Source organism: Lepeophtheirus salmonis, chromosome 7 (assembly GCF_016086655.4).
Source record: "Lepeophtheirus salmonis chromosome 7, UVic_Lsal_1.4, whole genome shotgun sequence".
NCBI classification, from domain to species: domain Eukaryota; kingdom Metazoa; phylum Arthropoda; class Copepoda; order Siphonostomatoida; family Caligidae; genus Lepeophtheirus; species Lepeophtheirus salmonis.
Genome location: NC_052137.2, coordinates 26518949 through 26539987, shown reverse-complemented (window position 1 = coordinate 26539987; position 21039 = coordinate 26518949). Strand labels below are relative to the sequence as shown.

At 30.8% G+C, this 21039-nt stretch overlaps 1 protein-coding gene and 1 long non-coding RNA gene across 3 annotated transcripts; both read left to right on the top strand.

Annotated features, from left to right (window-relative positions):
* Positions 1 to 8471: 8471 nt before the first annotated feature.
* Positions 8472 to 13122, top strand: LOC121121723 (uncharacterized). Its single transcript, XR_011781297.1, has 2 exons — positions 8472 to 8676; positions 11532 to 13122. It is a non-coding gene; the product is annotated as an uncharacterized lncRNA (long non-coding RNA).
* A 984-nt stretch (positions 13123 to 14106) lies between these two features.
* On the top strand, positions 14107 to 17177 carry Pop1 (POP1 ribonuclease P/MRP subunit). Of its 2 annotated transcripts, none has more exons than XM_040716404.2 (2): positions 14107 to 14260; positions 14317 to 17177. In XM_040716404.2, exons 1-2 carry the CDS (start codon positions 14179 to 14181, stop codon positions 16932 to 16934), a joined length of 2700 nt encoding a protein of 899 aa, XP_040572338.1. In that variant the 5' UTR covers positions 14107 to 14178; the 3' UTR covers positions 16935 to 17177. The 2 variants fall into 2 exon arrangements, with proteins under 2 accessions (XP_040572338.1, XP_040572339.1); XM_040716405.2 differs by having other exon boundaries at positions 14114 to 14251.
* Positions 17178 to 21039: the final 3862 nt, after the last annotated feature.

Sequence of the window (21039 nt, the reverse complement as noted above, 5' to 3'; positions counted from 1 at the left end):
TAAAGTTTTATCAAAAAATAAAATTGTAATTTTTGTATTTTAGGAATAACAAATTATATCTAATTCACACCCCAAACCTATATTGTTGAATTTGTTTATATCAAACATGAACCCAAAAGGTGTAGTTAAATGTGTTGGCATCAGGGCTGTAGGGGGTGTAAAAAAAGTTCATAAGAACTCGAAAGACTAATTCCAAAAAGTATTCTACTAGAGCATACTCACTGGACAGTCTGGTATGAAACACCGATATCTCTTGTATGGGCCTTCATGGACTTGAGGGAATTGGCCTGGGGTGTTTTCTTTAACTCCTCCGGATCTAGTTTGAACTTTTTGACAAAGCCCTTCTTCCTCTCCAATGGTTCAGACTTGCAGAAATGTGTAGACGGTGGTCTTGGAGACGCTTAACTGTTTGAATTGCACAAATGGAAATCCGCCAATCACTTTCACGTGTTATTTACTCGAATTGTACGTAAGGCTTCTGATATTTTTTCTTTCGTAACTAATTGTCATATCTAAATATGAATTAATTTCAATCGCTCAAACATCAATAAATATTGAATGAGCAAGTGCTTAGATTTTAATAGACCACCTGGTACTCAACAATTACGAGCAATGGCTCAGATAGACAAGGCCCAATGTAAATATAGGTAGACTGGACTCAAAATTTGAGTCGATTCCTTCATTTCTAATTTATTTACAACACTATTTTGAGCATAAATTTGGGAGAAAGCATTTCTTTATATTTCAAAACATCTACGATAAATTATCATGAATGAATAGAATATATGTAGATACAGAAGATATGATTCTTAAAAACGTATATATATATTATACAAATTGCTGATTTATTAACAAAATCTCGGTTTTTATTTAATTTTAGTAAATATTTCATGGCTTACTCTTGAAAAAAAATTGATTAGAAATATTGTATATTAATAATTGTATTTAGTAATAAAATTACTTTCCTATCTCGTACATACATTTTCTAAAATTTCAAAATAAATTTATTACGAGCAAATAGGCGTAGTTTTTAATTAGGTTTTTATTAAAATTATCAATATAACAAATAAAGAGTAAAATTATAAAAACGACATCAACGTCATGTTTGTATTTTCCAAAATTAATTCAAAACCCAGAGTACTTGCGTCTTACATCTTGGTTAAATTACTCGATATAAAACAATAAAAAGAATAGTAGCTACTGGCATCTTGGTCTGCAGCTCCTTTTAATATAAGTTGAAGCTCATTCAATACCTTCCAAGGGGATTGCAGTAGTCACATTTAATAATAACACCCTTATTGGTTTAAAAAAAACTCATGTGGGTAGTAAGTGTTTGACAGAAAAAAGAATTTGTGGATGATAAATAGAATCATATTCCTTTTTGAAATTAATTACAATAATAGCAATAATATATCCTTTCTTTTTTTGTGAAGACTTTCTGATGGGTTCCAATTCTTTTCTTGAGAAACGGCTCTATTTGCCTTGCAATAAAACCTTTTTTTTTTACAATTATAAAAACTATTTCAAATGTTATACACACATTTCCTAATATTTAAACCAAAAGTATTAGGAGTAAATGGACGTATTTATTTTTTTACACCAAAGACGCTTCAAATAAAAAAAAAGGTATATTGAAGCATAAATATAGTTATAAGTTATTTAAAAACAAATCTTTAAATATATAGTTTGAGCTAAAATTAATAAAAATCTCTACCTGCTAGGGATATTATTTTTTTGACCTCTAACTTCCATTAGTTATTAAATGCTGAATTTTTTTTTTTAAATATATCTACTTATATCCTATTTCATAATTGGTTTGGGTGTAAAAAAACTGTTCTCGTGTTCATTTTTTAAAACTGATACAAAACATTAACTTATACAATGTGCAAATCATTCTATAAAAATATTTTATCTTTTATTAATTTACCATTGGTCCATTTAATATGTACATTTACTTTTGCATTTTAAATGGGTGTGTTCTGTAAATCTAGCTACTTTTTTGTGCGAAAATATCATTACCCAGATCTTTATTTACATAATTTGTTTCCTCTATTTTCATGAATTGATTACATTAGTCAATAAAATTTCAACCATTTTTGTCGTTGGATTTAGATAAGGAGCTTTTCTTTTGCTTGGAGTTTCTTAGAATTTCGGAATCCCGGAAGAATACTCTTAAGCTTAAGTATTTTTGCAGATATTTTAAGAAGAAAAAATACAATTTAAGATGGTCTTACCCATATGTTCTAAAATTTTCATTAGTATCATTATCACTAATAGTGTACAGGGTGTGTTTGTTTGTTTTTATCCCAAGGGTTCTACTTTTTAAATTCATTAACCCACAACAAAAAATAATAGTTAAATAATAATAAATGAACGATTTAATTTTTGGTGGAGCTTTGGGTTGTATAATTGTGAAATACATAACCCGACCTACAGGCTAAAAGTCTACTCGTGCATCGCAAGACTCAATGTTCCTTTTTATATATATATATAAAAAGAGACATGAATTGTCCCCTCTCATACTGTTTTAAAATCACCAAATATGAAATATTTATACCAGTATGGAACAGATTACCAACCATTTACATGACACTGGTCCGAGTAATAGAGCTAAAAGCAAAATCGTTTTTGAAGAAAAAATATTATTGTAATAATACAATCAGTATTTCATTGTTTTTGCTCTTACTCAATACCATTTGAATCAATGATTCTTTTAAAAACAGTTGATATAATTTCAATGTAAGCTTGAGACATTGTGGTTCACTCAGTAAAAAGTGATCAGTCACAACAATTGCTTCAATTTTCCTCATATTCATTATTATTTTATATACAAGGTGGTCCATTGAAATTACTTACTAATTTAATAATGAATGTAGGTTGAATGATTGAAATTATTTAATATTTATATATATTAAAGCATAAACAAATAGTTAAAAAAACCTATTTGAGTTCTCCAGCTTAAGTACAAGTCGAGAAAATAACACTTGAACGTGTTTGACTAATTTCCATTCGTGCACTTCAAACACTTAGGTGTCTCTAGGACCACCGTCTACGCTATCAGCATGTCTGAAACGTTGGAGAGGAAGAATAATAAGGTTAATAAAGCCAAACTGGATCCTGATGAGTAAACGAAACAATATAGGCCAAACACCTCAAATTCCTGAGCGACCACAGAAGAAATTTCGGAGTTTGACATTAGACTGTCCACATAGCTATAATAAAAGCCGATGGAAAGAGTCTTGTTAAGGCGGGGAGGCCATTTGTGACACCAGCAGAGAAAAAAAAACACATCTTCCGTTGCAAGACTCTTTTGAAGAGTTTCTTGAGTTTTTTTTTAACTCTTTTTTGAGATGTTTACCCCCTAATAGTCATAATGCTAACCGCCTCAACTACAACTTTTTGGTGCATGTCAAGGAGAAGGTCTACGGTGTACCTTATTCAAACACCAAGCACCTGAAAGCCACTGTCAGCCAATAATGGGATACCGTGGTACGTGTCTACATCTGCATCGGGCGCCAGGTCTTCTGCCCCCTACTGGAACCATCATTACCACTAAGGATGGCTAAGTTAATGATTATGAGATCTCAGACATAAATTTACCTTAAGTACTAATTTCGTTGAAATTATATAGTTAATTAATATATTATGTCTTGTTGAAATTCAAAATTCAATGTGTAGAGATTTTAATTGACCACTTGATATTTACACTTCACATCAATTATGTTTGTTAGGCGGGAAAAGGCCTTGATGAGGCTTATATAAGTTAATTTCTCCCATATATAATATTGATGGGCGATGTATAATATGCTATGATAAATATTGAAAGGGTTTTGTTGTTTATTATCTATATGATACGTATATAATATATTACCTAGATAAACACAAGTGGCATACACATTGGGGGACCATCTGCTTTTAATACAATAAAGGTTGTTCATATTTATATTAATCATTATCGTTTATGCTTACTTTGTTAGAATTATTATTATTATTATTAAATCATTATAGAATACAGATTAAGTTAGATATAGCCAAAAGTCGGTTACAACATAATAATACTGCAACACATTGAACTATCTAGTTGTTTAATACTCAAAAAGTATTATTTAGTCAATTTTTTAACTCAAATTCGATTTTTTAAAGAAGTAGCGACCGTCCTAGTCTGCAGAGACCAAGGCATCCTGTTACATTTTACGGAAATCAACTAACCTATATAATTAATTAGATTAACTTTGAGATATTTAATATCAAAAATTATGGTGAAGGTCACGCAAAAACGATTTATGATCAAATTCATCAATAAAAGGAGTTCAGAACTCAGAGCTAGATTAAGTTACAGGCCTGATATTCATTTTTGAATTTCAAAATTATAGTTTATTTGACATATCAAATTTTATTCAAATCAGATTTAAAAATCATAAAAGTGTAAATTTTCTATTTTAAGAATCTTTTTTAAGATTCTCTACATCAAAATTCTTAACCAACTCGAATGAAGTAAATTTGCTACTCATATATGGGATTTTTTTAGTCTGAAAAAAAGAAATCTAGCATTTAGGCCCTTGACTACCATTGACTGAAATCTTGTTTTTCTAAAAAAGAATGTATTTTGTAAAAAAAAGAATAGATTTTTAGTTGAAAATTAAACTAAAGTTATTTGTAAAATTTTACTTATCTAAAAAAAAGTCGTAAAAAAACATTTTACGAAAATTGTCAAAGATTTCTCAAAATCCTCCCCTCCCCCTATGAAAAAAATTAAGTCCCCGTGACTATTGTTTTAAAAACATTGCAGTGTTTTCTATCAGATATATGTTAATACTTGTACCTTGAAAGAAAAAAAATGAAAGCTTTAACTTATTGAAAGAGAATACATAAGTTTTCAAGCTCCATTTTAACCAAATTAATCAATATTTAAATTGATATAGGAGGAGATTATATATACGTTGTTTTACAGAAAAATAATAATTATAATATGTAGCATACAAATCTAGGTATGTTATAAAAAAAATCAATCAAACTTTGTTTCATCTTCTTAATGATAAAATCTTTTTTTTTCTTTCATTTAAAGAAGTGCAGTATGGCACTTTAAATATTCGTGTGCACCTAATTACATAAATTTAGGATACAATTAGTCTAGTTTAATAAGTGTTCTTTTGATTGTGTATTAGTTAAGAGAAGGGCATTGCTAGCTTTTATCATCGGCGGGCGGGGGCCGAGTTAGCTTAGCCCCAACAATGATCAGCAGCGTTGTATAATTACTTACATAAATAGATTTATTTAATATAAATACTTGCAGAGGGTACCTATGTTGTAGGGCTCAATAGAAGGGAAAGAAAAAAATAATGAAAGTAGAAGAAAATTGACCAATAGAGGGATGTAGAAAGACACAGAGGAAGAAGATCAGAGGGAAGAGACAGAAAGAAGGAGGGTTTAATCAGTCAAAAATAAGCTATTAATGACCTTTGAGACAAAAATAAATTTTAAAAAAATGATAGGTACCAAGGTGTATAGAAATACAAGGTTAGACCATCATGTAATCTGCCTTGCTAGCAATTTCAATCTGATGTATTGCACCGACTATTGGGCAACACAGGCAGGTCTAATAAATCACACAACCACTCATAGTCTATGACGTTACTATTGCTAAAATTTCCAATTTAATGTATCCCACCGACTGCTGGGGAAGAAAAACAGATTTTGACAAAACATACAACCATTCATCTAATATAACGTAAATTTTAACAGCGTGGTGGAAGTCAAACATCTGTCGTACACAAGTTATGGTATAACCTTGTATTTCTATTAACCTTGTATTTCTATTAACCTTGTACTTCTATTAACCTTGTATTTCTATTAACCTTGTATTTCTATTAAACTTGATAGGAATATGCTTGGTTATTTTATACGTCTTATTTCTTAAAATTTAGGATAGTTTATTCGACCATTTTGCTTATATGCATATTTCAACTTATTGCATAGGTATTGTTGCATCGAAAAAGTTATATAACGATATTTTGTGTTTTTTGAAAAAATACAAATTTACATTGTTTCGCGTACAATTTTTGTTTGATATGTATTATTTTACCATTGAATATTCTTGATTATTTTGATGATAATTGATAGTATTTTTTCCATGTTTTAAAAATGAAACTGAAAATTAGCATGGTAACCCTGACAATTATAATAATGTTTTGAAGGCTGGTAGGTACAGACAGCTATGATGAAAGGGAGGATGAAAATGAATTAAACATGAAAATAGGCAAAAATGGCTCAAATGTCGATCCTCAATTCTACTTTGAGTGCCACAAGAAGTTACAATTATAACTCTATAACAAATTATCGAGGGTACTCACCGTTTATTATCAGCACACGATATTTTTCAATGTGGTTTCGTGAATAGGCATCAATGATAGCATGTATGTAGTATTAAAAAAGTTTACTCTACAAGAACTAAATAATAGCGATAGCAGCTTAAGATAAGAAAATTCACTCCCACTCCAAAAAAGCAGGCAAGCTAAAGTTGTTAGTGATATTAATCAGGACTATAGTTTAGCTCTCCCGTTTGATTGGAGTTGGCAAACTGAAGGATGAATTTTCTTTTCCAAATATGTTCTTATTATTGGTGAGTTCCTGACGAATGAACTTTCCTTTCTCCCACATACAACATATCATAGATATTTACTATACCGGATTGAACATTTACGTGTGTTGATAAGAAACGGAGAGTAACCCTGAAAAATGTTATGGAGTTACAATTGTAAGTCGTTGTTAGACTTGGAGTATAATTTATGATCACCATATACATAGATCGTAATCGGAAGTTACAACCTGTGCAGTTTCGCCCTAGGAAGTTCTGCCCTGGAAAGTTTCGCTCAGTAGAAGTTTTGCCCTGTGGAAGTTACGTGCTCATACATATATTCTAGCATAAATGTATCTTCCACATATAATTTAAGGTCTTCCTTTACTTAAACTTGAAGTCCTTTGTAGTTAATTATGAAATTATGGCATTTGAGAAGTTAATATGAAATAATTGTTGTTTCTTACTATAATGCATTCAAATCGTTTTTTTACCGGTGTACTGAAGCTGAGGGAAAAAAGGAAGAAGGAACACAAATGAATAATTTTGAATGCACATAGATATAGTAAGTATTGCTACAGGAAGGACTTTAATTTTATGTTTTTAGTCTTTTACTCAAGAAGTTGTTTCACTTTTTAACATATATTTTTGAGTATTTGTAATAATTTATTGCTTGTTAATAACTTTTTGGGCTTGAAATGAGGAAATTAAATAGTATGAGACTTACAATGATCATCATCAGAATCCCTTTGACTTATCCTTGGTAATAAATATAAAATATTTAATTTCTAACATTTTGCAGCTAAATCATGGTACCTTTTTTCAGCTTTTTTAGTCATCTTATCTCAAGACAGATTAAGATCAGGGTCGACCGTAGCCCTAAGCTTACATGGGCATTGGATAACGTAACAGAGACGTTTTTGAGTATACCGCAAGGGATTTTATACATTAATGTATGGTCGTGCTTGGGAAAAACTCCATAAACCTGTCAACGAGAGGTTTTTTACGATATTAACCAGAATTATTCATTATACTCTGAACTAAGTCTAAGATTTTGTATTGGGACGAATAATACCTCGTTAAAATATAATATAAATATAAAATCTCATATTTTATGGTGGTTTTATTTTGCATATTCTTTGAAAATGAACTATCAGTACCGGACCGAAAGAGGTGGGATCATGGAAACCGCCTTTCAGTATACCGATCTCCTTCAGGAAATTTATTGCTATTACAGCAATGTTTTGATTGAATTGCTGTTGCTACAGGGATGACTTTAATTTTACTTGTTCTTGAGTCTTTTATTGCTATTACCTAGATATTATTTAGATTGGCCATACTATTATTGCGTTTAACACAAATAATAGAATAAACAATATACATAATATATGTATATATATTGTATAAATTCCCCATGCCTCTTTACTATAATAGGAGTTTCATTTTCCATAATAATGAGAACTCGACCTGTACAACCATCTCGCTCGCATCTCTAATAAGTCTTGTGAGATGTTATATATTCTACTGTATAGATGTGGTTGCAGTCATTCACAAGCTTTAGACCGCATCTTCTCGTTTTTATAAAGTATACCATATTTCTTACTCCAGTTGTAAGCATGAACTAACTAAATTGTTCGATTATAATTAATAATGTATTTGTAAAGTACTCCACTTTAGGTTGGTTTTTGTACAACATAAGTCTAACGTATAGTCAATAAGAATACATAGCAAATATTGAATCAATAATAATATATAACAATAGCAAATAATTAACTACTTTAAATTGAAGTACTTTACAGTTATAAAATTGTAGTTATAAAAAAATTGGCTAGACAGTGGAAGAGGATCCCCAATCAGCTGAGTCCATTACTACTGAAATACTAGAGTTATATATTTCGTCATTGTGGTTGTATTTTATATTATATCTTAGTTTTGTGTTGTTTTTCTTTTTTCATGCAATCTGTTCCAAACATAGAGTGCTGCAATTTTTATATTGTGTTTATAGTAGAGGTGGATTGGGATAAGAAATGTCGGGCTTCTGTCTAAACTGGGCTACGAGGTGTCTGGTTTCGGGACAAAATATGAGAATATATACAATAAAGGTAATCAATATATACTCATGAGAGCTAAATATATTTAAGATATCAGAATGTAACAACTAACTAGGAATTAATATTTACATATTTATAAACATAAATAAATGAGTTTATGACTTTTCGATCTTACAAATACGCTTATTTTTTTCAATTTATAATATTGCATGTTGTTTGATTTGTCATTTTAGGTGTTTAACGTATATTGGTACGAAATCAATCATAAAAATACGATCTCAAAAAGAATATATTCCTAATAAGTCATATTTTAATTTAATGTAACCGACAATATTTTTATTAATTAATCAATATTTTAATAAAGCATAATAAATTATAATTCACTATCTATTTTTTTTAAATATTTCCATTTCTTTATTTGGAATATATAAATATGGAACAGAAAATAAAAGTATGACGTCATTGATTCTTTGAAAAAGGAATTATTATACCTTATAAACAAACGGTGGTCTAAAAGATTCAGGCCAAGATCTTTTCAGGCGTAGCAAAATGATATTCAGGAATCTTTCAACTGATAGTTAAAAGCTAAAAAGAATTAAAATGTTATGAGAAAACAGTCCCCGTCCAAATATAGCATCCAAAGTAAAATTTCACCATATCAAATTTAAAAATGGAATAACTTAAAAATTTCATTTGATACCGATTTAACCACAGCTACTTACGACTTCTTAAAATTATACATACTGGATTCTTGTTTAGAACAAAATTTAAGTGGAGACGAATCGATATGCCTGCCGCACAAACAATCAAATATTTAGGGACAAGGTGAAGAGTGATAAAATTTGAGCGAGTGATGTCATTATGTACGTAAGTGATTATCTCAAAGCGAAACAAAAAAATATGTTTGGCAAAGACAGGAAGACTCAATTAATATCTTAATAAAAAAAAGCGATGTCCCAAAATAGACTTGATGAATTTCTACTGTACACACATTTTGCCAACAACAAAAATCCGAATCTGGAAAGTTTTTGGAAAGTTTAATGATTTTTGAAACGATAAACGGAACTGCAAAAAAATATGTGGAAACGTTTGAATATATTTGTGTGGATGAATCGATGGTCAAGTACTTTAGACCCCAAAATACGCCAAATCAAAGCTAACACTTGAGTCTAACATTTTGGTTTTAAGCTACATCTTCCGGCGAGCTTTTAAAATTGCATTCCTTATGAGGGACCCAAAACACAAAAAAATGTTGATGAATTGGGATAAGGAGAGATGTTGTTTATGTACTAATTGAAAAAGAACAAATATACAAAGATTGTAAGGTGTTCATAGATAACATTTATATTAGTTTTGACCTCATCGATAACTTGAGAAATAAAAAAAGTTGGATTATTTAGTATTGTTAGATCGAATAGACTACTCCATTCAATTTCCATGGAGTAAACAAAAAATAATCAATGAAAATGAAAAGAGGAGAAATGAAGTAAATCACCCACATTTCTGCAAAATATACAATAACACTATAGAGGGGTTGACTTATTGGATAATTTGGTTTCAAAAATATGCACTAAGTATATGAAGAAAATATGGTATTAGTAATTTTATAATTAGTTTTGAAATGTGCAAATGGTTCAAGCATGGTTTATAGAAATAGTGGTGTAATTTTACATTCAAAGGAGAAAAAAAAATAATTAATTGATTTTAAACGAGTATGTACAAAATCCTTGGTAAGTAATCATGGTGAAAATATCCAATCCATTATTTTGTCAAACTTAGAGCATAAAACAAATAATTTTTTCTGTACGTCATGACATATATATTAATATTAATGTAGGGAATTTTATTCTAACCCTTTTTCATTTTAATTTTTAAGGATGAAAATTGCTAATTTTTATGTTGTTTTTTCCTGATTTTGAAAGCCCATGGTGATTTTGGAGGTTTCATGCTGCTCTATAGTGAAAATCTATTTTTCTGAATTTTCAGGATTGAACTATTATGTTATAAAATTATATAGGTGTATATAAGACCTTACGTAGCTCCTGAGTCCTACAAACTACGTTTTTACCGGAATAGTTCAGGGAGTCACCTTTATAGCCACTGTCATTTGACGCATTGAGGTAGAAGACGAACTTTTAGCTATGTTCAAAATTACTTTCTTTAAACTGGCCATCATCTTCTTACGAGCTGAACCTGAGACCCGTTTTGTAATGTCGTCCGGATCCATTCGTCTTGAAAATTCATGTCACGGTCAAATGCATACATCAACAATGAGGATTTTTTTTTATTGGGGGGGGGAGGTATTTGAGCGAGGAGCATAGTGATGGCCCATCGTCTTTGATGCTCCTGCAAGGACATTTTTTATAGAACTGATGGAAACCATTCGTTTCAAAGCTTGTATACTATTCAAAAAGATTCAGTGTTTTGATTGATTCCTGCATAAATACTTATTGAATAATTTAAATCTGAAGTACTAAACATATTTTTCCTTCCACTATTTATTTTCAAACAATAAATTGAATTGCAGTTTTCTTATATATTAAAACATTTATTATTATGAGGAAAGCTACAAAAAAGACTGGAAAAGTTATCTAATAGTAAAAATATTTACAAAAAGTATGAAATACTTGAGACAAATGCATTCATAATGCAATAAAAAAAGTTTGATTAAAGTATATGTAAATAAATAAATAAGAAGTGTTTAACTTTGGTTTTTATCCATCAATGATATTAAGAAAAAAAAAGTGCAATTGTCAAAAAACTTCCTTCATGCCATATTTATCGTATATGAAGATTATTTGAATATACATAAGTGAAACTAAAAGTTGTTGTTTTTATATAAATTTAGTTTTATTGTATTTCAGAAACTTCACAAATATGATTACCATTAATATTTTTGTTTATAGATTTGAACGAGATAAAAGTCGTCTTAATAATCGAATTCACCAATTTTCAAAAGAAGACGTTATCACGAAAATCAAGAATATTAATGAGAGGATGGACAAAATCATCTTTCCAGAAGGTCTTCATGAAATATCAAATGAAGAATACATAATTTATGTTGCTCTATCTAAAGAAGATCTTGTTCCATCCATTTTATATGGCTAGAAAGTGGAAAACGACTTTTCTTACTCGATTTTTGCCAATGGTTCCCCTTTATCTAACATCGAAGTGAGCCATATTTATTCCTCAAATATCCTGCTGTTGGCAACATTTTGGCTAATTTGAAGTCTAGATCAGGTAAGCTAAACCGCCATCAAGTCTAAATTATGGAATTAAACTTTAGGAATACTATTTTAATGAGCAAGAATCGCATTTCCTCATTTATCTTGGATTCATTATTGAAGAACTCCAATTATTATCTGTGGGTGTCAGTAGAAAAAAATAATCTGCAACATTATTTGGAATTTCAACGCTGTGGCATGGTACTTGCCCTGCCCTATACAAACAAATTAAGGAGTCTGGATAGATATTTGAAAATCAATAACCCATATTAAAGGACTAACAAGTTCATAGAGGTGTTGCAAATTCTACAATTGATTATTTCAATCAAGACTTGAATCATTTACTGAAAAAGATACATTTGTGTCAATAATAAGTAATTGACGAATTTTATTCATCGCAGTGAGTACAATTCAGTTATGGCAATTTTTTTGGATGTGAACATGGTAGAAATTACTTTATAACTTTGCTTTGTTTCATGATTAAAGGTATTCTAGGAAACTGCAGTGATATGGTAGCTATGGTGCCTATAAATTGCATTAAGTCATCCATTATTAAAGAAAATTAAATGAAGGCTCTTAAAGTACATAGTTACTTAAGTTGGCTTTGAAACAGTTGCAACAATTGTTGATGTACATTCAGCAAATCGTAAGTTCTATGCTTATGAACTTGAAAATGGAACTGCTCCACATATATTTTCAATCAAAAGGAAAAAATATGTAGATTTGTCAGTGAGGTTTTTCCAAGAATCTACTCTTAACGCCCTCAATCATTATACTTCACAGGATTAAAAATTTATAAATTTCAAAGAAACGGCACAAGTTGTATATATGGTGAAACTTTTTTGGAACTGTGTCAACATTAACTCTAATTCCATGTATATCCAAATGAGGGATACTTCTTCAAACCCCAAATCTGATAATTTAAGAGAGCAAATCCATTTTTTAATGAACTTTGCTGAATTGATTAAATGCTAGGAGGAACACGCTAAGAAACATGGAGGTGGTCGATCTTCTGGCATGTTTCTTGCATCTTATCAAATTTCAACTGGATTTGCTCATTTATCTAATTATTTGTGGGTAAAAAGAGGATCAAATTCATTTTTTTCGTAAAATCAATTCGGACCCAATAGAAAAAAAAATTCTAAGTTGAATTTCTATTGAATTGTGGATAGGTTCCATTTTTCGCCTTCTATATTTATAATATGAGACATTTATATAAAATGAATTAATTCCTTCATAAAGAAATAAATAATCTATTTTATTTGGGAAATTATTTCGGGCAATTTTATTTCGGAATATGATGTCTAAGATGTAATTAGTCACTTTAGTTTGACCGCTCGTTCCCTAGAGTCCTTTAGTGTTACTCTAGGGATTTCATAAGCACACTCACACGTAGCTACTCACTCAATAGTTGGACGTTCGATCTTTCCTCAATAATAATAATAAAAACTTGATTTTTTTTAAATATGATCTGAACAGCCAGAGTCCTTTACCTCGTTGTTAAACATGATAATTTATTCGTTTAGGTACGTTCGTTTATTCATATGAGTTGAACTAAACGCCTGCAAGATTTAATTCATTTTACATAGTAAAGGGCATTTGCCGGATTTTTTTTTTTTGGGGGAGGGAGGAGAGCTTAAAATATATTTCCAGATGGCACCAATAATTATTTTTCCAACAAGCCTATCCTTTTTCCCTCATAAAGACAGAAATTCTTTGATCTAGGAAGGAAGTGAGCTCAACTCCTCTAGGCCCACTCTACAGACAAACCTGACAGTGCTCCCTGTATATCATGCTATATTAAAAAAATACTGTATTGGTATATGATATATTTTAGAGAGCACTATCCTGCTACTGTTTTTCATACATACAGAAAGACAAACTTTGCTTTATTTATGTAGAATGATAAAGTTATTTTGCACTCCTGTCAAACATAATAAAGAGAGCGTTGCATATTCATTAATCATTTCCAAAATTAGGAAAATCATCTAAATCCTCGTGAGTATAAATTATGTGTTGGCAATTTTGATAGACGATATATCTACTGAAAATATGACTAAATAATGTATCTCTATGTGTGTACCTAACTCACTAAAACGTTTGAATTTTCAAAGTAGGGAGAAATAATTAATAAAAGCACTAATATCTTGTAGATTATCTTCATTAATGATGATGATAATCCAGTGTAGAATGGGCATGTAAAAAAAAGAAACCTTTTATTATCCATAAATAATATACATTTTTTTAAATGTATGCTCACGAGGACTTGGACAATTTTCACATCCATAACTATTTCAGAGTTCCCTAGCAAAGTAGTTATTTCGTCAATATGACGCCATTGCTGACGTCATCGTTTTTGAATAATAACAAACTCACGCTGTTCGAATTCAAATCAAGTCCATGTGAGTTCCGTAAGTGATGCTAATGTCAGTTTAATTAATAATTGTAATTGACGATTATCACACAGACAGAGAAATGGCGGAGGAATCCAAAGGAAGGAATGAGCTATGGCTCGAACGTTTCTCCAAAGGACGACTCAAGGAAATGAACGATTTAAAAGAGAAGGTGAAAAAACGTCGTGGACAATTACCAAGTCAACGTGTTCCTCATCATATGCGTCGCCGAGCAGTGAGTCATAACCCTAATCGCCTTCCTCGGAGACTTCGCGATAAGCACACCAAAGAAAGAATCGCTGGTGGAGGGGGAGGAATAGATGGTTCGAAGCCAAAGAGGCCTCATCGAAGATTTCGAAGGCGTCCAACGCAGCTGTTATCCGAATACAATCGGAGACAATCCAACAGTGGTATTTGGCTGGAAACGCATATATGGCATGCCAAAAGATTTAGTATGACAGCAAAGAAATGGGGTATGCGTCTGCCAGATACACCCAATGATAAAGGGTACCGCCTTGCCTACAGAGCCACTCAAAATAAAGCCATAATGTTTGACATTAGCTATTACAAACTTTTTGAACTCACGTCCAATTCAGAAGAACCACTCATAAAGGGACTGAATCATCTGTTACCTCCATATCAAGTCATAAAAGACTCATCCCTATCTTATGCATACACCCATCTACATTTATATGAACCTGATTCTTATCCATATGGGTATGTTGGCCCCGTTTCAGTTCACGCTGTTCAATCCCTGAAAACTACAAAGTTGTATTGGATCTGGGTGCATCCCTCTTATAGTGATAAAGTGTTGGATCTATTGCAATCAGAATTTTGCTTATCTCAAAGGATGAGTGATTCAACTCAAAGGAATGAAACGACGGAAATTGAAACAAATGAATCCATATCAAATGTAAATGAAGTTATGGATAAGGAAATTTCATCTAAAAGTGATTTAGTATTAAAAACTGAGCATACGGGAGATAAAACTCCTGAATCATCGCCAGTTCGCAAAAAGGTTAAGCTAGATGTCAATGAAATGAAATTAGCGCCTAGAAATATACCTTTCGAAAGAACTCCAAAGTATATAGGGCCAACAGTATGTTTAAATGATTTATCCTACACAATAAATCGTTATAGAATAATTGGTCCTCATGGGGATCGAATTTTCAAGGCAACTTTGCTTCCTTCTAGTGTGGAAACTCAAGAAAATGGATGGTGGAGTAATTTTTTTGATTGTGAAAAAAGTTTATCCATTTTCAAAAGTCAAAAAGGGTTTTGGGAAAATGAACTGGGCAAAACTATTCCTGATAATGTTGATGTCATTAGTCTCACAACAAGGGATCCTAGAGTTTTGTTGCCTCCGAAAAGGAGTGTTATTCATGATGAGAAGGAAGAAAGTGCTAACACCATGATTTGTCCTGAGGATGTTTTGAATGATCTTATTTGTTCACCATTGTGCAATTCAGATGTTAGAGATAAGGTGTCCTTTTCTAAATGTCCAGATCATATAATTAACGAAAAGCGATCAAAACTCATTATACCAGGTTCTAAAATTCCTTTAACAGACACTGAATCTAGAGTACCAATTCTACTGATGCGTCGAAAATATAACACTGAAGGATATGGACAGGGATGGGATTTCATATCTCCTGGAGGATGGGGCATGCCATTCTGGATGTGTTTTGTCATGAATGGAGCTAGAACGGGAGGACAAACAGAAATACGTAACGCAGATTTTGAAAAGGGGCATTTAAGCGTTCTCGGATCTTCTCCCGACTCTCAAGCAGGTAGAAAAGAAGCTGAAGAGACTGCTGAGTTAGATAAAGAATTATACTTTCGTTATCCTCCTGATAAACGATGTAATTTTCGAAAAACCGGATTTGACTCCCCGTATCTTCCAAAATGGAAATTTCTCATAAATGACTGGATCAAAGATGAAAATCCTTTGATTCGAGAGTCTAAAAATAAACTTAAGCAAAACGATACGATGATTTCTAAATTTTATGTTCTCAGGGACAGTGATCTTCTTAGTAAACTTTCAGAAAATCCAAATGTAACAATACCTGATCCTAATTGCTTAATTCCAGTACATTTTAAAATAATTGGTAAAGGAACCATTTCGAAAAACGCAGGAGTATTTGTGCCAAGTGTAAAGGACTTAGAATTATTTCATGGGGATCAAGATAATTGGCATCTCCTAACCGAGCCTGTTCAAGATGATAGAGCAGAGATGTGCATTCGAAATTCTTTGAAAACAGAGCATACAGCAAAAAAGATTAATTTAAGACGCAAATGGAAGAAAGTTAAAGATAAGTTATTATATCTGAGACAAAAAAATCTAACCGAAAAAACCCATGACAAAGAAATTCAGATTTATCAAACATCCTTAGAAGAACTCAAAACTCTACGAAATAAGGAAATTTTGGAATATGAAATTAAAATGCGAACCTTGTGGATTGATGATACAGAAAGTACGAAATTTAAAGACTCTTCCACGAGGTCTGTTTGTGGATATGTAATTATTTCAAATTTTTCACTGAGAAAAGGTAATTCTATTGGACTCGGATATGTAGTGTATCCTTCTCTTAAATATCTTAACAAAGATCGGATATTACTCATTCGAGATAATAATAGTTTTCAATATCGCTTTGTTAAAATGTCAATTATATTAAATAATGATTCTGTTTAATGTATGTTTTTGAATTGTGTTTTGCAATAGGAATTTCTTAGTTATCATATTTTTCGACTAACTTTAAGAAACAAATATTTACCTTTTGTATTTTAGTATAAAGTTTTAACTTTGGGGTTTGTTATTATTATTTTTCAGCAATGCGTCCAATGAAGTTATAATATAAATGAACATTTTAGCTCAAAATTACTTCTTAAGATTAGACAAGAAGATGACACTCTTTTATAAATCAATTAAATAACAATATAACATTTTATGTTTTATTCTGGGAACACTTTACCTAAACAACAAAGTAATTAAAAAAACTTCCTACTAGTGATGTATCGTAATTATATTTTTGCTATCCTAGTGTTATATGTCACTAATTGTGGAAGGACTAGTTCCCTGAAATTTCCCCTAATGAGATCCCTGTATTTTTAATTTTACGGCTAACATCCTCACGTATTTATTCGTGTTAGTAGCAGGTATTGGGTCAAGTACATTGGTACTTATATTAAAGTTTCTTTCAGTCAATAATGTAGAACTTATACTTATTTAACGATTGCTGATACTTGGTGTTGTGTCCGTTTTTATTTAGGACTGAAGATTGCAGTTCCACCTAGTTCAGTTTAGTCCTACATATCAGTCATGAAACTTATAAAATTCGATCCTTGATGACGTCACTAAACTTTATTTCTTTTCTTTTTTTCATCAGTTCTGGTACTAACCGTCCGAAAAAACTGAAAGGACCCGTCCTAAGACTGGACTGGACCGAATAAATAATAACTGACAACACTTTTAATACTTGATTTAAAAAATAGTACTAATTAATACTTAAGTATTTTAGTTAGAAAGTTATGAAAAAGATTTCACTTATTTAGTTAAAAAATATTTTGAAAACAATGAATATTTTCCCCAATTGTAGTATTTACTTCCGCTTTCTGCAAAATAATAAAGCAACAAGATTTCTCGAAATTTACACTTACAAAAAAATTCCGATCTGCAACAAAAATCAAGAAAAGCAGAAATTCCCTTTTAATTCTTTTGTAAGTAATAAAAGTTGATATAAAGGGTCTGACTCTGAACGTATAATCTAGTTGCGCCGATTAACAAATATTAATTATAATTAATAATTATCCCATTATAATGACATAGACCAATACGTGAAATGTATAAAACACGTTAATACCCGAATAAAGATACGGATTAATATTAGTCTTAAACACTCAGAGGCCAGTGGATTATAATTAATTGGATAACGCAACATATACTTTTTCTGAGTATGCCACTAAGGAATTTATGAGATGGTTAGAGAGTGTACCCCGGTTTCACTGCCAAAATTGGGAAAATTTCAAGTTTCAAGTATAGCATTTCTTTTTCAATACTTTATTTAGTTTAATCGCACCATTCGCTAGAAAATAAGTAATCTCAAGATAGCCTTCAAAATTAGAAATAAAGTGTAATGGATCAAATGAAAGCTATAATGGACGTTAAAACATTTCTTTATCTCATATTCTGAAAAGTTTTTGACCAATTTTGTCTATGCGAAGTACCGAAATTTTGACCGGACATTAGCACCTTCAATCTTTATTACTACCAATATGAATGTACTTTTTCTTAATTTTAAGCTCCCCTTTTTTTCAATAACTATGATTTACTCGAATATCCTATTATACCGTTTAATTACAGGTATTTTAAAAGTAGCTTCTTTTGCAAAATATTGTACTCTGTAATTAGTGAAAATTTCATTCAATTCTCTTGATCTTTAAGAAAGTTGCGTTGTTTTATTGAAATATCATATTATATTAGATCACAGATTTTAGTCTAGGTTTTAAGATATAAAGTAAAAAAAAAGTTGAAAATAATTGGTCATCACTGCCTTAATATTGAAGCTAGATACATTTTTTTTGGTATCAAAATGTATTTTTTACCATTATCTATTAGATATAATAGGTATATAGGGAAAAAATGAATTTGAAATCAAGGTACCCCAATGTCTGTGCTACCAAAAAAAGAAAAATACTCAGTGCATCGTTCCACTATCATCGGGGCTGTCAAAAACATGGATCAGTTACTCAAACAAGAGGGTGAAGACCCACCTCTGGACATCGGCTATGAAGGAGATAAGGTAAGAGAGGTGCAGGAAGATTTTGAATAGTCTATATCAACACCAAGCCTCAAATTATCTCAAATGATATTTTTTTTATGATTGTTCAATCCAGAAATCGACATAATGACTGGCTAACAAGAAAAGAGACGCCCTAGTCACGTTCAGGACAACAAAAAGCCTCTAAGTCCCTCAAAGCCACCATCTGCGGACATCGTCAAACTCTGCCTAGCACTAGAGAATTGAGACAGTAATTGAGGACAATATTGAAAATGAATATACTATTACCATCTATGCTGTTAAATAAAACAAAAAAAAATTGTCACAATGCATTTGTTCAGGATCCGAATGGGGTCATCGTTTATTCCAAATGTAGAACTAGACCGACCCTTTTTATAATTTATCATTTTTTTTTTTTTTTTGCTGCTATATTATTGTGCGATCAACTGTCCTCATTTGCCTGAGCATGTCCTCCTTTTAAATCATGATCGCGGGGAGTTTTTATAAATTAATGAAATGTTTGGTTTTTTATGGGCTAAATCGATCATCAGTATGCAAAAAAGGGGCATGTTTGTGCTAAAGAAAACAATTGGTCTCTTTAATTTAATACCAAATAGGGATTTTCTTTAATAATAAAAAAATATAAAACAAAAATCTATTTCAAAATAAAAAAAGATCGACATCAATTTTTTTTCATATTAAAAAAAAATTAAAATAATATAGAAAGTTTTCACTGACGTCATAAATTGCATCATAATTGAAGGAAACAACATTTTTGGGCCTCAAAGTTGATATTTTTACTAGATATAATGGACAAATTCTAATAAACCTTAATAAAACTCCATCAAATGGTTTTATGAATAGAAAAAAGACTTAAAACCTTTATTGAATACTTCTTGATGTTAATGATACACTGATACCTATTTGAATTAAATCAAAGTAATATCTAATGAAATCCCTAAAAATATTTATATGTGAACAATTTTTTTCTTTTTTTGATTGGTTAAGGACGGGAAAAGAGGAATAATTAGAGTCAAATATCTTATTCTTTCCATTGTAATAGTTAATTCATTGTCTACACTATGGAATTAAGATTATCTAATTATATAATAACATGTTTTTAATAAATTTTTGGGTAAGATATATAACAAAACTAGGCAATAGAGCACCTACTTCCTAGTGTTAAATTAAATAAATATCATGCCACCACAGGGGCGTCTGCGGGGGGGATAGAGGGGCTTTGAAAAACTATTGATGTGAAAAAAAAAAATATCCTGAGAAAACATAGTAAAAAAATTAAATATGCATAACCCTGCAGACGCCTCTGCACTAGTTTGGGGTAAATTAATTTTACAAGTAATTTTGGGGTAATGCTAAAAAAGTTACCCGACCCCTGTATTAGCGGGATAAATTTTGATAGAGAGTAAGGTTTAAGTCCTTCCATTTGATGGCCTCATTTTGACATCTAATAGTTCAATAGTTTTCTAAATATTAATGAAAAAAGGTGTTTCACTGTTATAAAACTTGATTGTTTAGACCCATCAAAATGTCCAACATCAAAAGTGTAACATCACTTCGAAACGCTCTATAAAAAAATCAAAATTTAACTTTAAATTTTAGCTAGATTAATAATATTTACTCTCCCATATAACCGACCCTTATTAGGCCACATGCCCTTTATTTGGAAATTATAATATGAACATCCTACCCATATAATAATAGTAATTTTTTTAATGGGGTACCCGCCTCCTGCATATGAATTATGATGATACTCTTGAGAAAGTAACATAACATTTTGTGCTTAAAAAAACAAACCCGAAACATTCTCCCTCGTGAACGAAACCTTTCATGTCTTAATAACCATTACCAATGGTCATATTTTTGTTGATTCCTTATGGTTCATAGTGTAAGGAATAACAAAATAAATATGCTGATAATGTTTCTATCAATTATAAAAGAGTTTTTATGTAAACTTAATGAAGTTTCTTACTCAGAGTCCTTCAGCTCTGTAAGTTAACC

Bases quoted from the DNA above. Each gene is read 5' to 3' on its own strand.
- Pop1 (XM_040716404.2), top strand. From the start codon at position 14,179: ATGACGCCATTGCTGACGTCATCGTTTTTGAATAATAACAAACTCACG. The intron at 14,261-14,316 runs GTAAGTGATGCT...ATTATCACACAG, and splicing joins ATCAAGTCCATGTGAGTTCC to ACAGAGAAATGGCGGAGGAA.